This window comes from Tauraco erythrolophus, chromosome 5 (assembly GCF_009769465.1).
Source record: "Tauraco erythrolophus isolate bTauEry1 chromosome 5, bTauEry1.pri, whole genome shotgun sequence".
NCBI lineage: Eukaryota > Metazoa > Chordata > Aves > Musophagiformes > Musophagidae > Tauraco > Tauraco erythrolophus.
The window spans coordinates 77,366,082-77,390,593 of record NC_141469.1 but is presented as its reverse complement, the minus strand read 5'-3'; the positions used below and the strand labels follow the sequence as shown (position 1 = coordinate 77,390,593).

The 24,512-nt window shown below is 43.9% G+C and overlaps 1 protein-coding gene across 1 annotated transcript in view; it reads left to right on the top strand.

Moving 5' to 3' along the window:
* FAM241A (family with sequence similarity 241 member A) overlaps positions 1 to 23,970 on the top strand; it is a 160,708-nt gene extending 136,738 nt beyond the window's left edge. Inside the window, exon 4 of the mRNA XM_086612509.1 lies at positions 20,206 to 23,970. Coding sequence (XP_086468635.1) covers positions 20,206 to 20,451 — 246 coding nt within the window. The 3' untranslated portion in view covers positions 20,452 to 23,970. The remainder of the gene's footprint in view (positions 1 to 20,205) is intronic.
* The last annotated feature ends 542 nt before the right edge of the window (positions 23,971 to 24,512 follow it).

Below are 24,512 nucleotides of genomic sequence, written 5' to 3'. Positions count from 1 at the left end.
CATTAGGGAAAGCCTGGGTTTTATTTTAGCCTAACAAATTTTACATTACAAGCCCATACTTGTTAAAGTCCCCATAGCCTAAATATCCTTGTCCTTAAAATGAAAAAAAAAAAAAAAAAATCATGTAAACACAGAGAGATTCTTGGTGGAGAATAGGAAGAATAATTAAATGTTGGGGATGAGGTCATAGATCCATGATGTGAAGTGTTCAGCACCAGTGACTTATTATGGAGTTTCACTCACTGTACTCTTTCTCTTGCCTTAAGCCATTTGTTTCTGTTCCTACGACTCAAAGGACCATCCTGGTTTAGTGGTGACAAAACCGTTCATGGGACTAGGCTAGGAAAGATCATGAGACCTTTACAATACTTGGCCAACATAGTTCTATCCAGGCCCACAGCACAGACCCCTAGGAAGTCTGCAGGAACAGCTGTGGGAGGGTGACGGGCCTCCGGGGTGGATGAGGAAGGGAGAGGCAGGGAGGGACATGCGAAACTGGTATGGCACACAAGTGGGTTTGCACTGTAAGGATGAAGTACCATATTAGTAACCCATCAGACTTATTTCAACTTACAGATGAACCGAGAGAATGGTTTTATTGCTATTGAACACAGCAAAGAAGACCGGGACAAGAAAAGGCTGTATTACTGTGGAGAACTGCTGGAAGCACAGGAGCTTTGAGCAAGCAGCACATCGGACTCACACTTCCAGTGTCCGGCAGCAATAAACAAATAAATAAATAAATAACACTGCTGTGAGTTTGGACTGCCTAGACATTTTCAAAGCATTTTTTTTGCCTACTTTGAGCTTATACTGCAGTGGAGTAAATGCTTATAAAAGGCTCATGGCAAGAAAAAAAAATCAAAATTCTCTTCTCAAATGGTAGCCAGGAAGAAAGGTCATAAATTAATGAAGATCAGACCAACTGAAGTATGCAAAATTAAGGTTCTGTTTTGCAAACCTACTAATCCTAATAGGGTTAGAGGTAAATATTGATCATGCAAGCAGGCTGTGCAGAAAATCAAGGATGATAAATTAACCTAACCTAATAATAGAATTAAATTTTTTAAAAAAAGTTAAACTTGTTAGCCAGGGGAGAGCCTTTTGTCAGACTTTTTTATATGAAATAATATTCAAGGGAAATGGCAGAATTCACTTGAGACATTAAAAAAAAAAAGAAATAGACTGGCGAATGCATTAGAAAAGGTACTGCAGAAAACTACCTTCCAATGCCTGAGAGTGCTCCAGGTGACCTTTCGTAATAGAACTTCTCCATTACTGTTTTGTAATGGAGAACAAACAAAACTGTTTTGTTTCTCTGTCTCTGAGCCCGTATATATGAGCCCATGTATATTTTGCTTTGGCCCTTAAATGAGATTGCATGATATATATCAACTATTGGAGAACAGGGATTGCTAATGGGAGCTGATCTTCAATGCCCTTTTGTCATTATACATGGAAGAAAAAGAAACCAAATTAATTGTTTCATTTCATTTTTATTCAGTATACTCTAATATCTTTTCATGTTCTGAATTCCAATTTCTCCCAGTTTGCTTTGTATCCAGTGTTAGAAAAGCCATTTCTTGTATTTCTTAATATGCTTGAAGGATCTAAGGAAATTACAGAATTTAACAGCTTTACTTCAAAAATCCATGTGAGAGCTTCAATGATGACCATAAGCTACATGGTCATACTGGACAAATTGTCTGAGAGTTTAGAGAATTTACTTATATTAACATCTGGAATATAAAGTAGATAAAACCCATCAGAGAGTTTGAAATGTTCCATTCATCAGTAAACCCATTACACTGTACAAAACCACATTGACCTCTTCCTAGTTATGACAAAAGTTTCCATTACCAGAGATTTAAAGAACCTCTGTTTTTTCCGAGCCTTTTAATATTCAGATGAACTCTGGAGTTTGGAAAGATTTGAGACTAAACTGTGCACTCAGCAATCTGAGTGAATCTCATATTGAAGTCAGTTACATCTGTTAGACGCATATAAAGAGAATAAAAAGACCTTTTTTTTTTTTTTCCCCGAAGTCCTTAACCACGTACTTATTAAAGGCAGTTAACTGAGCTACCACTGATAGGAAATGGCAGGTAGGAAGCAGGTTGAGAACTCAGCGCATCCATTGTATCTTGTCCCTGTCCTTTCTGGGTCCCCACAAGGGTAAATTTGTGTTGAGAATAACACCAAAGGCCCAGCTTGGTCTGGAGCAGATGCAGGCACGGAGTCATGTATCTGTTGAATCGGCCAGTGTACAAGGCCTGATTGTAGGCTGGTGGTAGGTGTTCGTGCCAGCTTTCTGCCAGCCAAGAGAGAGGACACGCAACACCTGCTCTAGCGTGAGACCTGTATACACAGAGCAAACCAATCAACAATTTCTGAGCTGTTTGAACCGGCAAGGCATCTCTGTGTTACATGGCTACGGCTTTTTCCATCTGGAATTAAATGGCCTGAAACTGGTTTTATGGTATCATCAAACCACAGCCCTCACTCTGGCAGGCTTCGTCTTTGCCTTCATGCCCTCAGGCAGGCAGCTGGGATGGGAAAGTCCTGTGGGCAGGAGCAGCTGACATCCCTGGAGAGGGGGCTCACTGCCCAGCCATGACAGCAGTCTAAGGAGGCACCAGCGAATGCCAGGGACATGGGAAAAAAAAGTGCAAGATGAAAAGGATACATTCCCCTGAGCAACAAGACCAATATAGCACTCTGTGTGACTTGGCCGCGTTTGATCCCCATGGTAGCACACCTTCCCTTGGCTGCCTTTGATCCCACCACTGAAATACTGCCCTCACTATCCAGCTCAGTGCCTGGGTTCAGGAAGTCTTTCAGTCTCAGTTCACTGGAAGCCAAAAGAATACTCTTGAGAAGTAGTGCTGCAGCATCTGTCACTATTTCGCCAGCACCTACTATCAGCTACAGTTAGAAAGCAGATAGTCATCTAGAGGGAGTTTTGGTCTCACACAGTCCAGCTGTTTCTATGTTGTGCAGTCTAGGGAGGGTTTCGGAAAGGCCAGTGCGCTCAGCCGGTCCTAGCTCGGAGCAAAGCTGCAAGCTCCTACTGCAAGCACTTGTTTTTCCAGAAAACCTTTTAATTCCAGATTTTTATCATGAGGCTCTGACTCTTCTTAGTGACCTCCAAATGACAGTCATGCAAGAAGACCTCTCGCTACCCCTTGGAAGATACTTTGTCTGTACAAGCATTACAAATTGACCACAAGTTGCCTCATGCAACAAAGAATTCTTTCACAGAATCTGCTCTTTAACTTGCATCTCTGCAATTTCTTTTGGCACATGGCTTTTTTGCCCATCACTAAGTCATGCTGGGGTTTATCCTGGCATTTTCTGACATAATTGATACTGGGAGAAGGCACCATGGGCAGAAGATCAGCCATGTCCAGAGGGCTTGGTGTATGGGAAGTTTCACTCAGACAGTGATCTTGAAAGGAAAGTTGCTAAGTTCCTAGAATCACAGAATGGTTTGGGTTGGAAGGGACCTCAAAGATCATCTCGTTCCAACTCCCCTGCCATGGGCAGGGACACCCTCCACCACACCAGGTTGCTCAAAGCCTCATTCAACCTGGCCTTGAACACCTCCAGGGATGGGGCATCTACAACTTCTCTGGGCAACCTGTTCCACTGCCTCACCATCCTCAGAGGGAAAAATTTCTTCCTTATATCTAATCTAAATCTGCCCTCTTTCAGTTTAAATCCATTGCCCCTTGTCCTATCACTACATGCCCTTGTCAGAAGTCCCTCTCCAGCTTTCCTGTAGGCCCCTTTAAGTACTGGAAGGCTGCAATAAGGTCACCCCGGAGCCTTCTCTTCTCCAGGCTGAACAGCCCCAACTCTTTCAGCCTGTCTTCATAGCAGAGGTGCTCCAGCCCTTGGATCATCTTCGTGGCCCTCCTCTGGACCCATTCCAACAGCTACATGTCCTTCTTGTGCTGGGGACCCCAGAGCTGAACGCAGTACTCCAGGTGGGGTGAGTCTTTTTGTGGGGATGTCTTTTGGTGACATAAATCCTTGAACTCATTCTTGTGATCAAATCCTTACAAAACTACCACACGCTTTTGAACATTTGGAAAGAATCCTGATTTCAGTAAGAGTCGAAACATCTGTCACTCTGAGCAGTTTTGCATCAGCTCAGCTGCATTCACAGACCCAGGCACCAGGGGTCAGAGCACGTGAAGCCTAGGAAAGTTGCTTGTACGAAGAGCTAGAGATTGCGATGTGATTGCAGCGTTGGCTTTTCCATGAGTGTTTGCTGTAAAGGGGAGCACGTTTCTTTGAGGTTACTGAAGTTGCACAGGCTGTAATGGTGTCTGCATCCTAAAAAATCTTGGTGAGGGCTTCTGAGTTCCCGTTCTTCCCCTGGGCACTGAGACTGTTGCTCCCAGAGGTGCCTTCCAACATGGACAGTGCCAGGGAGCTGCTGGCAGTCTCTGTGCATGAGCAGCTGGCTGTGGCTCAGGGTGTGAAGCAGCAGTCAAAGGCTTGACAGCTGCAGTAGGGAGTGTGGCTCTTTTTAAAATACCATTAGCTTTGCTTCACTGCAGAAGCTACGGAAGAATCTTTCTCTACTGGGAGATCAGCATCAAACCAGTTGGACTGCAGACAGGTGAGGAGGAAACCATAGCACCAAGACAGTCACTAGACATTATAGTACTCCTGGAACAATGGTCATTGGTCCCCGAGGGACAGCAGGGATCAGAGGCTGTGCTGAAAGAACAACAGCGGCCTCAGCATCAACTTTTTCTAAAAAAAAAAAATCTAATACACTTTTTTTTGATCCATAAACTAGCAAAGGTTTATGGATTTAGGTGTACAAGAAAGCTCACTGAAAGGGACACCTAATCGGTGCTTTATTTAAGACCTTTTTTCCAGCGAGAGTTTACTGAATGTCAGTACCACTTGTGATGCTTCATTTTCTTCACAAACCACCTGTGGAGCAGAGAGCCTGGGAGATGTTTCACAGAGCTGCTGCTGAGCAGTCACAGTGTGTGCAGAAATACATCCTCATGGCCCTTGGTGGTGAAGTCCATAGGATTTTTCCTGGTGTCCAGTATGTCCCATGCCAGCAGGATTGCAATGGTTTATGGGCACTGTTTCAACAGCTCGATATTCCTCCAAGCCTGTCTTCGTCCCTGAGAAACGCTACTAACAAACGGGTCACAGACCAGAACTCTGGGCAAGCAATTAGTCATCAGGGCAAACTGCTCTTGGCCCCCCTGTACCACGGGGAAGCAGCCGGGGCCAGCTGCTCCGTCAGGAAGGAGAGCCACAGCCGAGCACAGCAAGGTGGCCAGCAGCAGCAGCCCCATCAACAAGTGCCCCGTCCCAGCTGTCCCTGCACTGTCCCTCAGCCCCGGCAGCCAAACTGAGGGCCCTGGCAATTGGTGTGGCTCGTGTATTGTTCTGCGTTTTTAAAGAATACTGGCTTGTAGCCCGAAAGTGTGAGTACCCCACAATATACTGAGTGTTTCTCCGCGATAGTTTCAGGTTTGCTCCAGCTCCAGCTCTTCTTTGCCCAACAACGACAGGAAAGCAAAAAAGCAGATAGAATTCTCTCCAAACAAGAACGGGACCCACACCCAGCCACCGGAAAGCCATATAAAATTCATACAAATGGCTGATATCCACAGAATCCTGCTGTCACACAACCTATTAATGCCTCCGATGACTGCCTGTGGAAACAAAAGTGAGCCAAGCCTTGCAGGAGCAGACTTGCCACAATTAACGCATGAACCAGCTTCTGGATGAGGAGAAAAGATGCACACGAGTCCCACCAGGGGTGCCACCGCAGCTTGGCAATGGCACGCGCTGAAATCCAGCTGCGCTTTCAGGCCCGTTCCTTGCTGTTCTGTGCCAGGGTGGCCGGCATCGATCACGCGTGCAGGGCTGGCAGAAGCGGGGCCTCTCCACACAGTATGGCGCGCTCCACCACGGGGCACGGGAGCCAGGCACACCCCGCCCTCACTGAAATTTCAGTCCTCCATACCCACCTCCTGAACTTTGCCAGGCGCTAAGTCTTATCTTCTGGGTTTGCTGTCGTGTTTCCTTCTTCCTCATGAGTATTAGCTCGTTTTAAAGGAAAGACAACCAGATTCTGACACTTTCAGAAGAGCGAGGCCAGCGTTTTCTCTTTCTCCGGGGAAGGACCACTAATGCCACATCTCACACCGCCAGTCGGGCATTCCTCCCCAGAAACACGCCAACAAGGAGCGGTGCTAAAATTAACGCTTTAGTACCACCTGGCATTTCCTGGTTTTAATAAAATCTCGGGAAATGGGGTTGCTGGGTTGTTTTTGTGTTGGTTTGGGTGGTTTTTGGGGGTTTTTTTGGCTTGAATTAGCAGCAAGCGGCCCTCCCTCGAGGCAGCACCCAGCAGCGGCAGCCTCCCTCCCCCTCGCCCCCGCACCCCCGCCGCGGAGCCGGTGCCAAGGGGCCGCCTCCTCCCTCCCCGCGGCGCCGCCTTCCCGCCGCTCCCTCCGACCCCGTGACGGTCCCGCCCCGCCAGGCGGTAGCGGCGGGGAAGCGTGCGGCTCCGTTCCGGCGCTGCGGAACCATGGGCTCGGCGGCGGAGCTCTTGTTGCTGCCGCCGCCGGCGCCGCTCGGGGAATGCGAGAGGGAAGCGGAGACGGCGACCGCCCGCCACCGACGGCGACCGGAGGAGCAGGTGGGTTTCGGCGGGTGAGCGGTGCGGGAAGGCGGGTGGCGGCTTCAGGGCTGCTCCGGGGACGGGGCGGGACGCCGGGGGGGGCGGACGCCCCCCCCGGCGTCCCGCCCCGTCCCCGGAGCTGCCCGCGCCGTCAGGCAAGAGGTGGTGGTGCCAACTGCTCCCGGGTATCGCTCCATTGCGGCGGGGCTTATGCAACCCAGCCGAGCTGCGTGGGGTTCCCCACGCGTGGTGCTGGAGTATTTCCACCCCCCCCCCCCTTCAATGTACCCGCCCGGCTTTTGTTTTTCCCTCCCGAGACGCTTTATTCCGCCTGGAAGAGGATGGGAGCAGATGTGGTCCACGTGGTGAACATCTCGTACGGAAATAATCGGGGTGCTCTTGGCGATCCCCGGAATTCCTCAATAGTTCAGCTCTCGGTCTTTCTTTTGAAGACTTAGGCTTGTTCGCTGAAATATTTTAAGCTTTCAGTCTGTTTATTGCTTAGGAAGTTGAATGTATTATAATTAGAGAAAAATATCGACTCTTTTTTTTTTGACTTGTCTCCTTCCTTCAGAGTATGAATCTTTACGGGTGGAAGTGGGCTTTTTCGCTTAGGAAGTGAAAGGAGCCGCGTACGTTTCCCTATTGTTAATTGTAAAATGGCTTTCCGTGTGCTCTTTTGTTTTGTAGACAGTGTTGTCTCATGCTTAGACACAGGCAGTGTTCTTAATGCACCTTTATTGATGTTTCATTTAAAGGAAAAAAAAAGAGAACACAACCTTTTCCATATTCAATACTTAAATGTAACGATCTGCTCTGAATTCCTTGAGCAGTAAAGAGAAGTGCACTGGCACTGAGAATTGCACAGGGGCAAAGAGAGCTGCGGGAGGATGTCCCAAAGTGATTTCCAGACAGTTTTGTTTAATTTGTTAAATATTTCTGTTGAAAATTCTTCTAAGATGATCGTGGCTGAACTCATCCATAAGTGAGCCCTTTCACAACTAGAGTAGCTCAATATTTGAGAGCGTCTGGCAGTACTTGCCCGATGGTACGGCTAGAAGCCCGCCGCTTCCCAATGACTCTGGTACTTGAGAATTCACTTGGTGACCGTTTATGTAAGTCGGTGCATCTTCCTTGTCCTGTTCTCTGGAAAAATGGGGCAGAGCAGGGCACCTACCTAAATGTAGGGTAAGGCTGGGTGCTCTGAGAGGCTCAGCAGTTACCCCCTCTGTGTCCAGGAGCCCTTCTGCAGGGTATTGTAGGAGGAGAGTGAGAAATATTCCCTGGTTCTGGCTGCTGTCTCCCTTCCCTGAAAAGAGAGATGAAAAAGTGGTGTGAAGATGATCTTGGATGTTACTGCTCTCAAACTGTAACTCCTTGCTAAGGAGGGAGCTCCCCACAGATTGCCACTGCTGCTCTCTTATTGATGAGTGAAGAACTGCTTTCCAGTGTTGCCTAAACACATTTTAAAATGAAGCTGGTAGAGGTACTGCTTGGGTAGCCACAGGCACACTTGGCTGAGGAACTTTTCCCACTCTTCTCAGGCATAGGTAGTGATCTTTCTGACGAGTTGGGGCAGGATAGTAGGTAGGGTAGTGAGGCAGAAATTTGAAATAGGCCATGAGGAAGAAAGAGAAAATCCTTCCTGTTTACAGGAAATGTGTTATGGTCAATAGCGTGGAGTATTTTTTCTGCATGCTGAGGTGCCAACAGCTGGACAAATAATGAGCTAGATTTGGAAATAAGGAATATCAATTGCCTTTGTTTAATATACATATAGAATGTGAATCATATATAATAACTGAAAATAATAACAATTTGATAAAGAAATAGGAGTGTTTTATTTTTATGTGTAGGGAAGACTAAAGCTAGGCAAGGAGTTAGCAGTACGTATACTTGCTGCAAACTTTGACAGAAAGTCCCAGATCCTCTTGTTGAAGAGAAGCACAGGCATGTAGCTTGATTTGGAGAGGCTCCTGGGTCATCAAGCCTAGTCATGCACTGTGACTTTTTCGCATGTGTCCAGATTTCTCTCAAAATAACCGGTTCTCCCTGTCCTTTCCGCTCTCATGGAGGAGCTTTTGCTGAATCCTGCCGTTCTAGCGGGCAGGAATCCTGTTTCCAGGCTGGGTCCTTCCCTGGAGTCTCTGGTGGAGGTGTAGTGTTGTTGCTGTGTTTGCTGAGGGTGTTTGCACTGTTAACATACCTGCTGGTCCTCAGCTTGTGATTTCCTATTTCGTGTTCTCTTCTGAAGTATAAATTATGCGTGCCACCTTAGTGTTACATGCAATGCGAAAGGAATTAGTCAAAATCTGCTTTGACAATGGTGTAAATTCTTACTTCTCTCACCTGGTGTGAAGTAAATCCAGCATGAAAGCAAATCCTTTGGCCTTTTTTGAGAGTTTTTTTTGAGGTGAGGATCTGAGGCTGGTAACCTGGGTATGATTTGCTTTCCTCTTTCCTCCAAAATAAACTTAGTTTGTGTAGGATCGTATCTAGTAACATAAAGCTAAAAGAATACTCTCCTGACAACCAGGACCTAAATAATAATGTATACACCTGTTAATATTGTTTTTTAAACAGAGTACTCTGTAGGAAATAAATCTATTTATTTAATGCCTAACTCTATGGCTTTAATTTTCTATTGAATTTTATTATTTTGTCAGCGAGGACATGCTTAACAAAATTACAGACAGGTACATTTTTAAAAGGATGGAAAGATACGTTACTAAATGTTATACATAGGCTTTGGAATTCATTATTGCAATAGACTATAGAATTACCTACTTCAGTGATTAGATTTAAAAGCTGAACTGGAGGATAATGTGATTAATACCCTTTGTAGGTTTGCATGCAAAGATGAGAATAGCTACCCTTACTTTCATCTTTGAAGCGCTGCAGAACTTGGGTAGTTTCTTTCACCTCTCCTGTGTTGCGTTGCTGGTTTTCACAAGCAGAACGTGAAGGCACCAAAAGATTCAGCTGCCCCTGAAGCCATGGGAGTAGGTTGCTGCTTCACCCTGCGAGTTCACAATTTTTTTCTAACTGTTGATAGTTATTAGACAGATGCACAAATTGTCCTGTATTTTCAACAGCATGAGAGTTAAGGACCTCAAATCTCCTTCCCTAACCCACTTTCTGATATAGGTTAGCCTTTGTCATATTACTACAGTCTAAATCTCATCAACACCTATAAATCAAACCACGAAATAAGAACAGAAAGGTGGGCTGCGTGCGAGTGTGTTATAATAAAAGGTGAGGCAAAAGTCCTGCATTACAGTAGGGCATGAGGTGGTGTTAGCAGGAGACACAACACCTGGTCTATCCGTAGGGACTCTGAAGCCAAGCTGTGTTACAGCAGACTGAGTTCCTGAAAGCCATGGCACTGCGGCTCTCTCTGTACTGAAAATTGTCTTCTCTGGGCTGTAATGGGTTTTAGTCTCTTGTAATTTAAGTTGAAGGCAATGGCAAAATTCCCAGTTGCTTCAGTGAGGCCAGGATCTCCGCCGTGCGCTGGTTTAGGATAGGTGGAATCCAAAGTGCTGCCTGACAGCTAAGCTAAAACCAATGCTTCTAGAAAATGTTTAAATGCGTAGTTAATAGGCGATGTGTGTATTTGCAAGCAGATAAATTAGCTTAGACAGTCACCTTTTCATTAACCTGAGTTTGTAACCCTTTGGGAGGTTTTGTTACTATTTTAAACAGTGTTTTATCTCTGTAGGTGGAGTATTTTATCTTCTAATAGATGAGTTCGGATTTAGAGGAGCTATTACAAAAGGGTTTCGGTGTTTCCCATTGAGAATTATGTTGAAGAGATATGAGTGCCTTAGTGGTACAAACTTTCTAAAAAGCATTAGTGGGTTTCCTGAGGCTTGAGAGAATTAAAAAAAGTTCAAGACCTGAACTATTTGAATAAGTTTCCAATATCACTAGTATTTCTCCAGCATGGAAAGAATGAGCAGAAACAAAACTAGAGGGATAGTATCAACAGCCTTGTGGTGTCCCTCCTGCAAATGTTTCAGTGTTCATTGGATGGTAGGATGGATGGATGCCGTGTTGCCTGGAACCTTGTCATTTCAGTCATAAGTCAGTAGAGGCTAAGAATGTTTTAAAGTAAACTTGTATGTGTGGAAACTATGGTGCCTAGAGCTAGAAACCTATTTATAATTTATTCCACACTGAGATAATCTGAAAATTGTAGGTTTCTCCTGCTTGCAGTATGGATTTGTTTCCGACCCGAAAATAGGAATACCTGACAGGAAAGGCTTAATCCCAAATTCCTTCTGGCTCTACAAACAATTTAATTCTGCTGCAGAGGTTCATAGCTATGTAATAATACGTGGTACAAACTTTCTAAAAAGCATTAGTGGGTTTCCTGAGGCTTGACAGAATTAAAAAAAAAAAAAACAACAAACCTTCAGACATACCTGTAGTACCTACAATGGATAGGATAGCATGATCTGCTTGAATAATGTGAGGACTGCATTTTTGTAAAGAAAAAAGTATTCTGGAGATACAAGTGAATAGAAGTTTCTTCTCCTTAAAAGACAAAATGAACAGCTGTTGCTTTTCCGCAAGCCAGTGCATTGATCCCACGCTGAACGTAGGGTGGATTGCCAAGCTTTTTGCTGGGTCAAGCTGACCCTTTTTAGTGAGGGAACCTTGATAAACAAAATCCTATGGAAATTAAGTGTTGCAGGTGTAAGGAAAAGATGGATTAGAAGTTGCTTTTGATCTAGTCTCTATGTAAAACTGCAGCACACGTGGGATCGAGTTACAGGGACAGTAAGGAAGGGTGCAGAGAGCAGCATGAAATGGGAGAGAGAGGCAGCGGATCTTAACATGGGGGCAGACAGGTTTCCTCTCCCTGTGCTGGGTTCTTGTCTGTGACAGTTTCTTATCTGGTGCTGAATTCGTGGGGAAATTTACTCCTGAAATTGTGGGACTCAGATGTGGTTTATCGAGGGAAGCCTCTGCTGCTCTTGAAGCCTCCTCTGCTCTGCACACGCACAAGTTCAGTGTCTGGAAAAGCCTTTTCATTTCCTTAACACAAAACTGCTCCTGGTATTTCAAAGTTTGTTCCACCAGCTGTTGATCCCAAACTTTAGTTGCCATAAAAGCTGACTAAAGGGAATGCGGTGCAGTTGCTTTTCTTACGTTGTTGCTTGTTTCTATAGAAACATCTTGTTTCTGTTTTATAAATGATGTCTAAATTCTTGCTGTGAAATGAACGTTAACCCAATCTTTGTTTTGCAGTTTTTTATTTAAACTCCCTCTGAGTATGTCACTTTTATTGGTAGCTGTTGTAAAGTAGTTTTGATATTAAGAATTTTTCTAATTATCTTGCAGTAGCTTTTTTTTCCCCAGAGGAACAAGTTAAACTTAGTTTTTCCTCTGTCTTGTTTTTCATCTGGAAGTCAGGTATGATTTTTTTTTTCTCATTTCCTAATCTGTTAATCTTTTCATATTTAAATATCAGATTAGCCTAGAGAAATAAACCTGTTTTTTTTTTCTCCAGACAGTTGAAATTAATTTTCTTGTTTTAATAGTCTGTTGGCTGAATATCAAGATCTTTTTACTGCTTACTTTTACAAGGTCAAATACTAATCGTTAGATTCATGCTAACAAAGGATGCGAAGGGATACCATTCTCTTTGTGCTATAGTAGACGAGACAGAAAATCAGAAACATTTCCAATAAAATTATTTGCGCTTCTTGGGCAAATTTCACTTTCTTTTAATTAAACATAAGAAATCTTTTCAAGTATGAGAAAGCAGAGTGAAATCCTGGTCACGTGGCGGGTGTTACTAGTAACGAAACTGTCTAGTTTGCATACGTGGAGGAGTAGGAGGCAGAAAGCCTGCGCCCGGCCGACCCGTGCATCACAGGGTTGCGTGCCGGTGCCCTGTGACGGGGCGAGACTGTGGTTCAGAGAAAGAGGAGGCCACGACCTGGGAACTTGCCGATCACTGTAAATCTCTGAAGCCTGTCCGTGGCAATACACTGGTGGTCAGATGGCTGAGTACCAGCAAGATTGGGTAATTCATTCCTCTGGGACTTACGTTGCTGGCTACCTAACTATCAAATATCTGTAGTTTCGTGTTGCATGGTACATGCCCCCATCTGCACCCAACAGAAATTGGTCTCTTGTTTTGGAGGGGAGGGAACTTGTGGTTTCTTCCGTCCTGGTCTCTGTTATTTTCTCGCTTTCTTCTCATATTTTTCTGTAAGATTGAGCTTGAAGTATTTTCAGTTGTAGTTTGCATCCTCTAAAAAGAAATGACTTTGTGAGACTCTGTCTTCTGAACGTTAATGTTCCAGTTTCCAAAATACAGGAGTATTTTTTCAGTAAGTAAACATGTTCCTAAAGTCACATCTCGATGGCTTTTTTGACATTTCAGTATCTAAGGGCTTCAGCTATCAGATACACCACCTGTTCCCTGGAGTAAAAATAACCATGACTGGAGTAAAATAGATTGTGAGCAGTTAAATACTGCAGAGGAAAATTTTTACTTAAAAAAAAGGAAAATGTGCAGATGGGTGTGTGTATGTGATATCCCTGCATTTCTTGGTTACACTTTTTTAATGTGTCATTCAGATGTCGTTAAACACACGTTTGCTACGAAACCCAGAAGAGGCTTCTTTTCTATCTAGCATGGAAATGATTCTCCTAAATATGTCATCTCTTGTTCTTTCTTTTGTAACTGTAAATGTGACTGATTGATCTGAGGCATGCTACAATTTGGAGACACTGCTGCTTTTCTGTGTTGGAGACCAACTTTGTGGGTACCTGTTTCCTACTCCCCTCTCTCTTTGCCCAGCAGCATTTTTTCAGCTGTAAAATCACAAGCCTTTACATGGAGAGCAGTTGTTTTCCCAATCCATTGAACTTCTCTCCTCCATTGCTGGAGTTCACATTTGTGTAATGTCCTTTTGGGCAGTTGATGCAAGAAAAGAGAAACTGATAGACTTGTACTTGGCCTGGTGCTGTTGTCAAGTTGAGCACGTGGTGGGAATTTTTAAAGATATCTGAGCAACATAAGACTGTTGAGGTTTCTTCAATTCATTAAGGAATACATAGGAAGATGCGTGTTATTTGGTTGTTTTGAAGGATCCTGTACCTTCAGAGTAGTTGAATGTGGTGGTGGTGTTTGTTTTTTTTTTTAATCCTGAATCTTTAAATGGAGCAGGTTCCTTATGCTCATCCACTCCCTCCTCCCACAAAACCAAGACTTGTTCAACTTCATCCAGTTATTTCACTCAAGTCAGTTACTTAGGGGTTTTTTTTTCCACACACACACAAAAATCCCAAACCAAACAAACCATCTGAAGATCCTTAGGCTAAGTGTGGAAAACTCTGGACCAAGCTGCTGCTTCAGCAGATGAAGCTCCTGGAAGGCAAGACCATAGCTATGCCTGTTCTCCTCGTGGCTAGTGCAATGGTGGGGTTACAGGACTGAGAAATATTGCAGTCACTTTAGAGCCGTTCAGTTTGTGGTTTCCCAGACAATTCATCCAGCCCACTGCTGCCTTTCCTGGTGGCCCCGTGGCACCCCACCCATCACGCTAGCCTTATGGCAGGCAGATGTGTGATGAAGCAGGGCTGTCTTTCTTCCAGGAGGCTGGCAGGAGACATGGGCTGCAGCTGCCGGAGCAGCTTGGGTCGCTCCTTTCCAACGACTTTCTTCTTTCCAGGGATGAGCCCTGGGAGGCCCAGGTTGTTATGGTGGGCACAGCAATCCTGAGGAGCACACAGAGATTCACCTGCACACAGATGTTGCAGTAGTTTGTCGCATGTGCTCTGCGCGTGGCCACCAAATCTGTCACATCCAGCAAGTGTGGTGTGCCAGGCTCCATCACTTGCCAAGGAAAGTGCTGCAGCACTGGTGAAGCTGCAGGGACTTCCAGGCAGAGCTTGTTGGCGATGCTCTGTAAGGACATCTAGTCTTTGTGTAAGGACATCATTGGTACTGTCCTTCAGTGAGCTAGCGTTGCTGATAGTAGAAAAAAGAAATGCTAAAGCCGTGTTTCCATGCTGTCTTTGATTAGCCACAGGAAAATAACTTCCTGAGCACATTGGGTAAGTTCATGTCCCCTTCGTATCCATTTGTGTTGTGCATCCTCCAAGGGCTTGGCAAAGTTAATTGGTGTGATCTGCAAACGGTGAGGGGCAGGAACTGTGTGCTCCCAGCAATCTGAGGGGAAAAGCCCTTGAACTGGCTACATTATGCTCAGGAGATGCAGACAGAGATCAACCTTAAACAACTGTGAAAGGTTTAGTTCTAACTTTATCCTTCTCTCCTAGTGAGTGGCGTGTGAATCATTGCAAAGATTATTTCTTTGGCAGAGGAGAGGAGGGATGTTCTGATGGGATCTCGTGTTTCTCTGCATGGTCAAAACACCCTCGATAGGAAGGGGGCTAAGCAAGAAAAAGTTGCTTCTGTCAGACTGGTGTGGAGTGGCCTCTGCTCGTGACTTACCATGTGCTTTCCTGAATTTAAGCAGCAGGGAGTTGGAGTGAGTGCGGTGGAAGTTTGCCATAAGCAAGGGTAGTTAGTGGTCAGAACACACGTAATTTTGTGTGTTATGTTGATGGTGAACATAACCAGTAAAGCCACAGCCGGATGTTCGCTGGGTTCAGTAGGCTGAGCTGACTTTCCTGGACTCGCTTTAAAACAACAGAGAAGGTAAAATGTTCGGTTACCTGGGAGATTTTTTTTCAGAAGCGCTTCAGGGATGTCGGAGCACCAGCTGTGTGGGAAGTAGACAGAACTTGCGCTTAGTAACTCTTCTGTGACCTCCTCGGAAACTTTTATTCTGAAAAAAGGTCCTTTTATGGCATCCTGCATCTGAGAGGGCATGTCATGGTTCTCCTTAAAGCGTCCAAGCCCCAAAGCCATTTGGCTATAACAGCTGGGTAAGTTTGGTTGGAAAGTTTCCGTAGCAAAGTTGTTCAGAGTTTGGATCTTCAGGTTCTGTCTTTCAGCCAGTAAAGAGTGGGAGACAGCAGACAACAGCTTTGCTGATGAAAATGCGCTATTTTGAATAGGGAGGGAAAGTTTCTAACACCAAACATCTGAAAAGACAAAAGAAAAGTGAGTGCTTGATGGGAACCTTCGGGTGTTACAGTAGGCTTGTGAACAACATTGGTTGTTGGTACATGCTGAGCAACGGGGACAGAGCAGACATTTCCCCTTTTGTTCCATACAATAACAAATGAAAGAATGGCCAAAAAGTATGGCCACAAACTTAGGAGAGTTATGGGAGGATGACAGGATCACCACTCTATGAGTCATCCTCTCAAAAGAAAAAAAAAAAAGGAAAAAAATACCCTACCCTCTCCTCTAGAATGAACTGCTGTCCTGGAACCCACAAGCAAGCTAGAACCAACAAGTCTAGAACCACCCACAGTCTAGAACCAACAAGCGATCTAGAACCCGCTCTAAAACCAACAAACAAGCTAGAATGCAGTCTAGAACCCACGAGCAATCTAGAACATGCTCTAGAACCAGCAACTGAGCTATAGCATGCTCTGGAACCAACTGTCTTGACCCAACAAGTGAGCTAGAAGTTCAAGAACATCTTCCTGAACATGAAGTTGAATACATAACAATCAGGAACCAATAAGCTGCTAGGATGTGCTCTAGAACCAACAAGCAAGCTAGAACCCTGTGGCCAAAATTTAGCTCTGGAGTCCTCAACACAAGAAGGACATGGAGCTGCTGGAATGGGTCCAGAGGAGAGCCACGAAGATGATCCGAGGGCTGGAACACCTCTCCTATGAAGACAGGCTGAAAGAGTTGGGGCTGTTCAGCCTGCAGAAGGCCCCGGGTAGACCTTCTAGCAGCCTTCCAGTACTTAAAGGGGCCTACAGGAAAGCTGGAGAGGGACTTTTTACAAGGGCATGTAGTGATAGGACAAGGGGCAATGGATTTAAACTGAAAGAGGGCAGATTTCGATTAGATATAAGGAAGAAATTTTTCCCTCTGAGGGTGGTGAGGCAGTGGAACAGGTTGCCCAGAGAAGTTGTAGATGCCCCATCCCTGGAGATGTTCAAGGCCAGGTTGGATGAGGCTTTGAGCAACCTGGTGTGGTGGAGGGTTTCACTGCCCATGGCAGGGGGGTTGGAACTAGATGATCTTTGAGGTCCCTTCCAACCCTAACCATTCTATGATTCTACGCTTCCTCTGGGGCTAGTGCAGGCAAAGAAATTCCCTCTACTCCCTCTCGATACACAAAAAATTCTCAAAAAGTTATGAAGCCAAGGCTTGGTTGTTGATTTTTAAAACTAGCAAGTTTGAAACAGAAACTCCTTTTGCTTTTAAATGAGAAAGCTCTTGTTTTGTTGGGTGGGGAGGCTGCTCAGGATGGGTATGTTTCTCTTTCCAGGTTTTTCTGTGATGGTAGTGTCTGCTTAGCTTCAGGCTGATTGAGCAGCATTTAGTATGAAAATAATCCACTTTCTAAAAACATTTAGAAAAGTACATTTTTTTGAGGGAAAAAAAACCCAAACCGTAGTACTTGGTTCTAAGGGTATGATTTGAGAGCTACTGGCACATACGCAGGACTGCATACTCTTTTACTATTGCCCTGAAAATTAGTGAGAGAACTACTTGCAATGTTAAAGTTTATTTAATATTTTGTAGTAATTTGGAGTGTTGTAACATTACTGGTGTGTGCCTTAATGGTTCTATTTTAGATACACCTCTGAAGAAATGTATCCATCCAGCATGGGAAGTGTTATGCAATAGTAGAAAAAAGAAAAAATGCCATCTGTGTTTTACAGCTGAGCATCTGTCTTCAGCTTCTGCTGAGTTGCCTGAAGCAAGACATACTCAACCTGAATTAACCGAAGCAGACTTTGAAGTCTTGAGAATTTCTATGATCGTTCTGAAAGGTTTTGTAAGCTCTTGAAAATATTTGGAAAAATAACTTGACACTTGTTTTGTAATTAAACACACGCTTGTCAGTCTCTGTGCCTAGAAGCTTGCTTTGTGTAATTGCTTTAGGGATTCATGAGTCTGTCCTTGTTTGAGGAGAAGGTGAGATAAGGTCTTGCTTAAAAAAAATAAAAGTAAATAAATAAATAAGGACCTGAACAGCCTAAGTAAGGTGGAATTTTTTCTGTACGCTCGTTAAGAGACTGTGTGCAACTTCTTGCTGTCGACTTATCAAAGCAGAACGGGGCTGCTAGGGAAATCCCAAGTCTTACAGCTGCCGTATACCAGGAGAGATGCTGTCAGTGTGGACATGTGTGGTTCATCATGCTTAACTGGCCCGGTGAGACGGAGCTCGTGGACATGTACCTGCTGGCGGCTTCCTTGCAGGTGCTGCTCTCCGCTTGCTCTGTGCGAAGGCTTCCAGCACGATGCCGAGTACCGTTCATAATCCAGAGGCAGTGATTCCTTTGTTTTCCCCTTCCTAGTTGCACTGGCCACTGACTCAAAGCCTAAGCTACTTTGCTAGAAAATGCAGTGATTTCTCCTGCACACATCAACTGTTTCTCTCAGAAGTGGTCTCTGCACCACTTGACGCAAGCTACATGCTGATTCCCTCCGCCATCCCATAGATGCGTGCTCCCTGTGCTCTTCTGTGTGCAGGAAGCAAATAAACACGTTTTCCCTTCCCAGCACATCCTTTCTCTTTTCTCTAATTGTTGTGATCAATATATGCCTTAGGCTAATACTTTGTTTGTCTCCCTGTGCTGTTTGGGAGTAGAGGGATGAGAGTTCCATACTAGGTGTTCCGGAGGGGACGAGCCCCCTGCCCTGGCGAGGGTGCAGGGGCTCGCAAGAGGCTCTGCCTCTCTTGGAGGCACGTATCTTGAAACACTGGAATTAAAGAAAAGTCAACGTTTACTTGAATTACATAGAGAACAGTTAAAGCCAAAATGCTGGAAACTGGGGTTTGCATTTCCAGGGATGGGGAGAAAATGCCCTGGGCCTGAGAAGCGGGCTGAAAAGAGACAAGGTGGTGGCTGTCGGTACGTAACCTCCCATACTGCAGCTCTCCACGTTCAGGCTCTTCTGTAGAACCACAGAAAAACCGAACGCAACAGTCATTGCTATTTAGGCTTCCTGCACCCCTCTCTTCTGGGAATTCAATACTGAAGCTTAAACCAAAATCTTTATGAATAAGCAAATAAAAAAAAAAAATACCTGAACGCACACACAGATGAGGGACCGTAGGGGTTTCGTTGTTTTGGTTTTTTTTTCAGTAGCAGCTGTGGTGCTTTGCCCAACCTTCTTTCAGTCAGAAGGTTCTGCATTGTGGCCTGAAGTCTGGCCTAGAAAAAAAAAGACTAGCTTCCTTTGGATGTTTCATCCTTTGGATGAAAAACTGGATGTTTTTCTGTGGGAATGGGAATTCACTTTATTACTTGCTCTGTAACAGAGAGCCTGGCACTGCTGTGGGAGGGAATTTCTCTTTCTCCACCGAGACCATGCAGTGTAACCAGGGACGCAGAATAGCTTTCATCCTTGAATACAGAACTAAAGATACATGTTTGCTTTGAATCCAGGAGGAGGCTAATTGCACAGAGCTTGCAGGCAATCTGTAGGACCTATTGATCAGTTGACTGAAATATTGATGAGTACCTGCTGCATGCGTTTTCATTGCTGCCTAATGGAAAGATTAGAAAACTCATGTTCATCATCTTGGAAGCGTGTTCGCCCTGTCATACCCAAACACAAGGCAGTGAGGTTTTGTGCAAAGAATCTCTGGACACTGGGGAAGGAGAGATGGAATTTCAAGCTCTAATCTAGTTACAATTTACATGTGGAAACAGTCACATGTTTTCTGCAGTGATATTTAAACATGACATCTTCATCTAATGATGTGCTTCTGCCTTCCTATGCATTGCCCCCTTGTTTTTCTTTTTGGGAAAAGTGCAGAACTTGTTTCCTCTCCCCTTTGCTTCTTTGTACCACCACTTTGTGTCTTTGCCGTCCATGGGTCTGTCTTTGCTTGACTTTCATGGCTTTCTACGCCAACATCAGGATGGATGTTTGCCGCCTTCCTGGTCGAATTCAGTGCCCCTCTTTCAGCGGTGATGGTAGCCCTTCAGTTCCCTGTGCTTTGGTGCAAAATACTTTATATTTCATGTTTAATAGTTTTGTATCGTTCTTATGTTTCTGAAGATATTCTGGAAATAATTTATAACAAATCTACTTCAGTCAAGTCCCCTGCCCGAAGTTACAGGCGTCTAATTCCCTTTTGATTGCCCTGACATCCACGTTGCACATACAGGTAAGATGTATGACCTACAGGAGAGCTTTACCCCTTCAGAGTGGCCTCTGGAGGCGAGACAGGCTGTAGTATTACTTCAGATGTCCCAAGGCTGGACAAGTGAGTGTCATCCTTAACGTTGTACTGAAGTCACAAGCTACATAACATTTTCAATTTCTTGATTTAAGGAGTAGCTTTATTGCATGTATTTCTTATTTTCATGCATTCAGACAGCTGAGAGTTGTTCAGAATGGCAGTAATAAGAACTGATTGTACAACATATTTCCTAATTTTGTCTTCTGTCCACAGGTCCAGCAAGAACAAAGAAACCACACTGCAGAACCTGTAATTGATGACTATAAAAAGATGGGGACTCTCTTTGGCGAACTAAACAAAAGCCTTATCAGAATAGGCTTCACAAGGATGTACTTCGGAGAACGGATAGTAGAACCTGTAATAATTATATTCTTCTGGGTTATGCTCTGGTTTCTTGGCCTACAAGCTCTTGGACTGGTTGCTGTTCTGTGCCTTGTCATTATTTATGTACAACAGTAAAATTTTATAGATGCTGTTCGGATTATGTATTTCAACACTCCCTACACCAGTGGATTTATTTGTTTAAGTAAATGGGTGGCACATCAATGCTTCAAACTGCGTTTCGCTGAACTTCCAACGTTCGGGGTGAGGAGGACTAAAATTATGCATTTTAAGCAAAGTCAGCAGTGCCCTACTACATCTTTGAAGGGCAAAAAAGGACATGTTTGTAATATAGAAGTGTCCAGTGTACTGTTTTCTGCACTCTTGGGGCCTTAGTCCAAAGATTGGCTTTTTGTTGACCCCCTCTCCCAATGTTCTTGCTTTGTATAGTGAAAATTTCCTGTCTGATTTTAAGAGGACACTTGATGTGAGTGTCTTGTTTCACTGGGGGGGCGGGCAGAGGGCGCGGGGTTTGTGTGCTGTTTGTTCCCTGAATCTGCATAATTGGCCAGTCTTTTGCTGAAAAGCTAAATCTGCATGAAGGTGGTTTGCTACCAAACCTGCAGTGACTAACGTTCATAAGGTGAATGCAACTTCCCGACACAAAAGCATCTTTGGTTAGTATAGTTTATAGCAAGCTTTCCTCCAGGAAACAAGCTATGCCAGCAAAATGCTTTTGTACTAATATTAGTGACTTCACATAAGGCTTCAGCTGTTGTTTAGGAGGAATCGCAGCCTATATTAGCCAAATGGTCTAATGTAGTTCTGCCTTGTTTTTGGAAATGTACTCAGCTCCTTCTCCTGTTTTTCTTTCTTTTTTTTTTTTATACTTGCTCCTTCCTCCAGCCATCCTTCTGAAGATAAATATTTGGATAATTCATGGACTTTGTAGGTAGTTATAGCTGCGGTGTTGGAGAATTGCCATTCCAGATGGCAATGCTAGAATGTCGTCTACTTCTTCTGGGTCGTGTGTGAAGTGTCTGAACAGCCAGACAGGTATCAGACCTCTTAACGCTTCCCTAGTTCGCTGCAGTGTGGACCCAAGGTGAGCTAGAAGCTTGTGTACATAACGAAATCAGACCTGTTTCCTCATGCAGGGCAAGAATGTAGTTGAAATCAGATGGTCGTTTTCTTGAGTAGTCTTAACTGATTCATTTCCATGTTAGGCAACAAAAATGCGTATCTGTAGGTGCAACGTCACGGGCAACACACGTGGGAGAATAGGATATATACGTTTAAGCGTAGCTGCAAAATTCACTCTGGGTCCCCAGGAGCCACACCAGGGGTGTATTGAATATTTCCAAGTTGAATGTGCTCATTTAAAGAGAAACAGTAAAATGAGGCAGAATCTTTACTACCAGTTTAATATTTGCTGTACCTTACTTTTAGTAAGAAACTTAATTGCAAAATAGGCTTAGTTGCAAAATAGGCTTCATTCTTCATAGGTGGAATGAAATTATACATTCACTTAAAGAAACATAACAGAAGATGTGAAATTTACAGAAAACTACTTAACTTTTTGCAGTGACTTTTTTTCTAAACATTTTTATACTAGCAGAGATCAACAATAGATTAGTTGAAAATACTTGTCTTAGCCGGAGACCTTTGAAGTTAGAGAGGAGCTTCTCTATGGTCCCAGTTCTGCAACTGGATTCTCAAGGCCGAATTTGTGCCTACACGGATTACGTTGGTTGCTGGGCTCTATTTCCAGGACCCTTGACCCCAATCCTTACAGACTTTCCTATTAGTGAAATAATTGTTATTTGGGGCAGTGAACATGAAAGCCCGGCTCCTTCAAAGTCTTTACGTGCCTAAATCCCATCTGTAGACATGTCTCTGCTTTTCTGATGAACATGTGATTACCTTCTGAGGAGCCAGGTCTCCTCTCCAGATCTTCAGATGACCTTGACTGTGGACCCGAGAGGCTCCGCTGAGCCAGCAGGACTGTGGGGGAGCGGGACCGAGGCCCTGCTGTGTGGTTAGATGGCAACCTGTGTGTTGATTGACACCTGGTTAAATAGTTGTGCTGATAGCAGGGAAACATTTGACAACAGAAGGTGTTCCTGGATACAGGGCTTTGTTATTCACGGCTGGAAGTCCCAAAGCAAACAGCAGGTGCAGGCTGAACTCCGAGGCAGGAGCTCTGTACTCACAAGTGCCTAGGGGTAAACTTTAGTTTTGTTTCAAGTCCCTTAGAAAGCAGAAGATCTGTTTACACCTTTGCATATTTGTATAGATATAACGGTGGGTTTATGTGTATTCTTCTCCTGTATAAGGGCTGTACTACAAAAGCATCTTGTCATTAAAAAAAAAAAAAAAAAAAAATCCTTCCTTCCCACAATTGGGTTACTGTTCAGAGGATCTTTTCCAGTTCCTTTTGTCCTGTAGGAAAAAGTGTCTCTGTGATACCCTTGTTGCAGCAGCGCTCTTGTATAAAGACACTGTGCTGTGAGATGGCATGAAGTGGTGATTTTGCTCTGTACATAAAGGAATGGGGAACAATGAACCAGGGGTGTGACTGACGAGTTCAGTAAGGACATCTTTTATATGCATGTAACCTTTTAGCAAGTGCAAAGCTATGACTGTTTCACTCATGAAGTTATTTCAGGTGTTCTTTTGGTGTTCTTGTTTGCATACATGTAGTCTAGGGAACGGGAGCTTTTGGACTAAGATTGTGTACAGTGAATGTTTTTCTATGGTTTTTCTTAAGGGTAACTTACTACATCTTGTCCTTCATAGAAGTTTTTCATTTTTAAAAACCTGAAAAAGTAGCCCTCCTACTGGAGTTAGGTTGACTGACAATGGAAAAAGAAAAAGAATGTATTGCTTGGAAGATACTCCTCACCTGTTGGGTTTCATACATTCCATTCTATGTAAGAATTTGCACCAAATCATATGGCTTATAGCACAATTGCTGTACTATTTCCCTGTCATTTGCAGGAAAGGAAAGAGGAGTTAAAGAAAAAAGGGGACTGGGATAGAATCAGACAAACAGTGGAAAATGGAATGTGGTGAAATGATGCGTATATGTGTCAAAAGAAATCTGATCATAAACATGTGCCACAAGTGAGGGAGGAACAGGTGAACAGTCCATGCACTGTGTTCTTCCTCCCACCCAGATGTAGTTCCAAGGCAGAGGGAGCACCAAGTGTTCAAAGGATGTCTCTAGCTAAAAAGCAGAAGGTTATTTAAAAGAAGACAGTTTCACTGTTGTCTATATAGTAAAAATTGAGAATGTTATTTATATTGATATATACGATTATTATTCTTGGTAGAACTGAAAGCACCTTTATGTATCTGTGTGTAGGACTGTATGAAGGAATTAAGTCCCTTAAATCTGTGTTAAACAACAAATGATGTAATTCCTGTTGGTCAGTGTAATGTATTGAAAGCTTTTTACATAACCTCTGTTTTTTAAAGGATGGACTGTTCAGTAATGTTTCACACCTGCCAAATGCATCTGTGTACAGAGAAGAAACTCTACATGTAGGAGAATCTTGGAGAACCCTGTTTGCACTGAAAAATCATCACATCAAAACTGTCCATATAAAAAGGAAAAATCCTGTTTCTTAAAAACTCTGTAATAAATGAATCCTATGGAAAGCACTTTGTTACTCTTTCTAATAAAAAGTATTGCCATCAATGAGAACTGTGAATTCTTTGTGGTGCTTTGTTCAAGTTTACTTGACTCCTTTCAAAATTTCATGGTAGGCCTAGATGAAATGGGACAGCATTCAGGTACCCACTGCAATCGGTTAACTTGGACCTGGTGGAGAAGTAACTGCAGTACAAGAGCTGAATAAACTGCATCAGGTCTCTAGTTGAGTGTGCAGCAAGTTACGCTGAGTTTAAAACAAAAAAAATAGTAGAGCTTGATGTTAACAAATAATGGCAACATTATGGAGTAAAGTAGCTTCTATTTCACAGCATATTTATTTTGCATTCAGGGCAGTCTCTGAAGGAACCAGATGTGGTCAGGGGTGTGAAAAATCCTTGAAAGTGACAATTGCTGTGCTACAGAAAGGTTTGGGAGTTTTCGTTTGTGTTTTTAAATATGCATAGAACAGCATATGGTTCAAAACAAATCCACTTCAAACTGTTCATTCTTTTTTTTTTCTGCAGGTCAGAGGGGCTTTCCT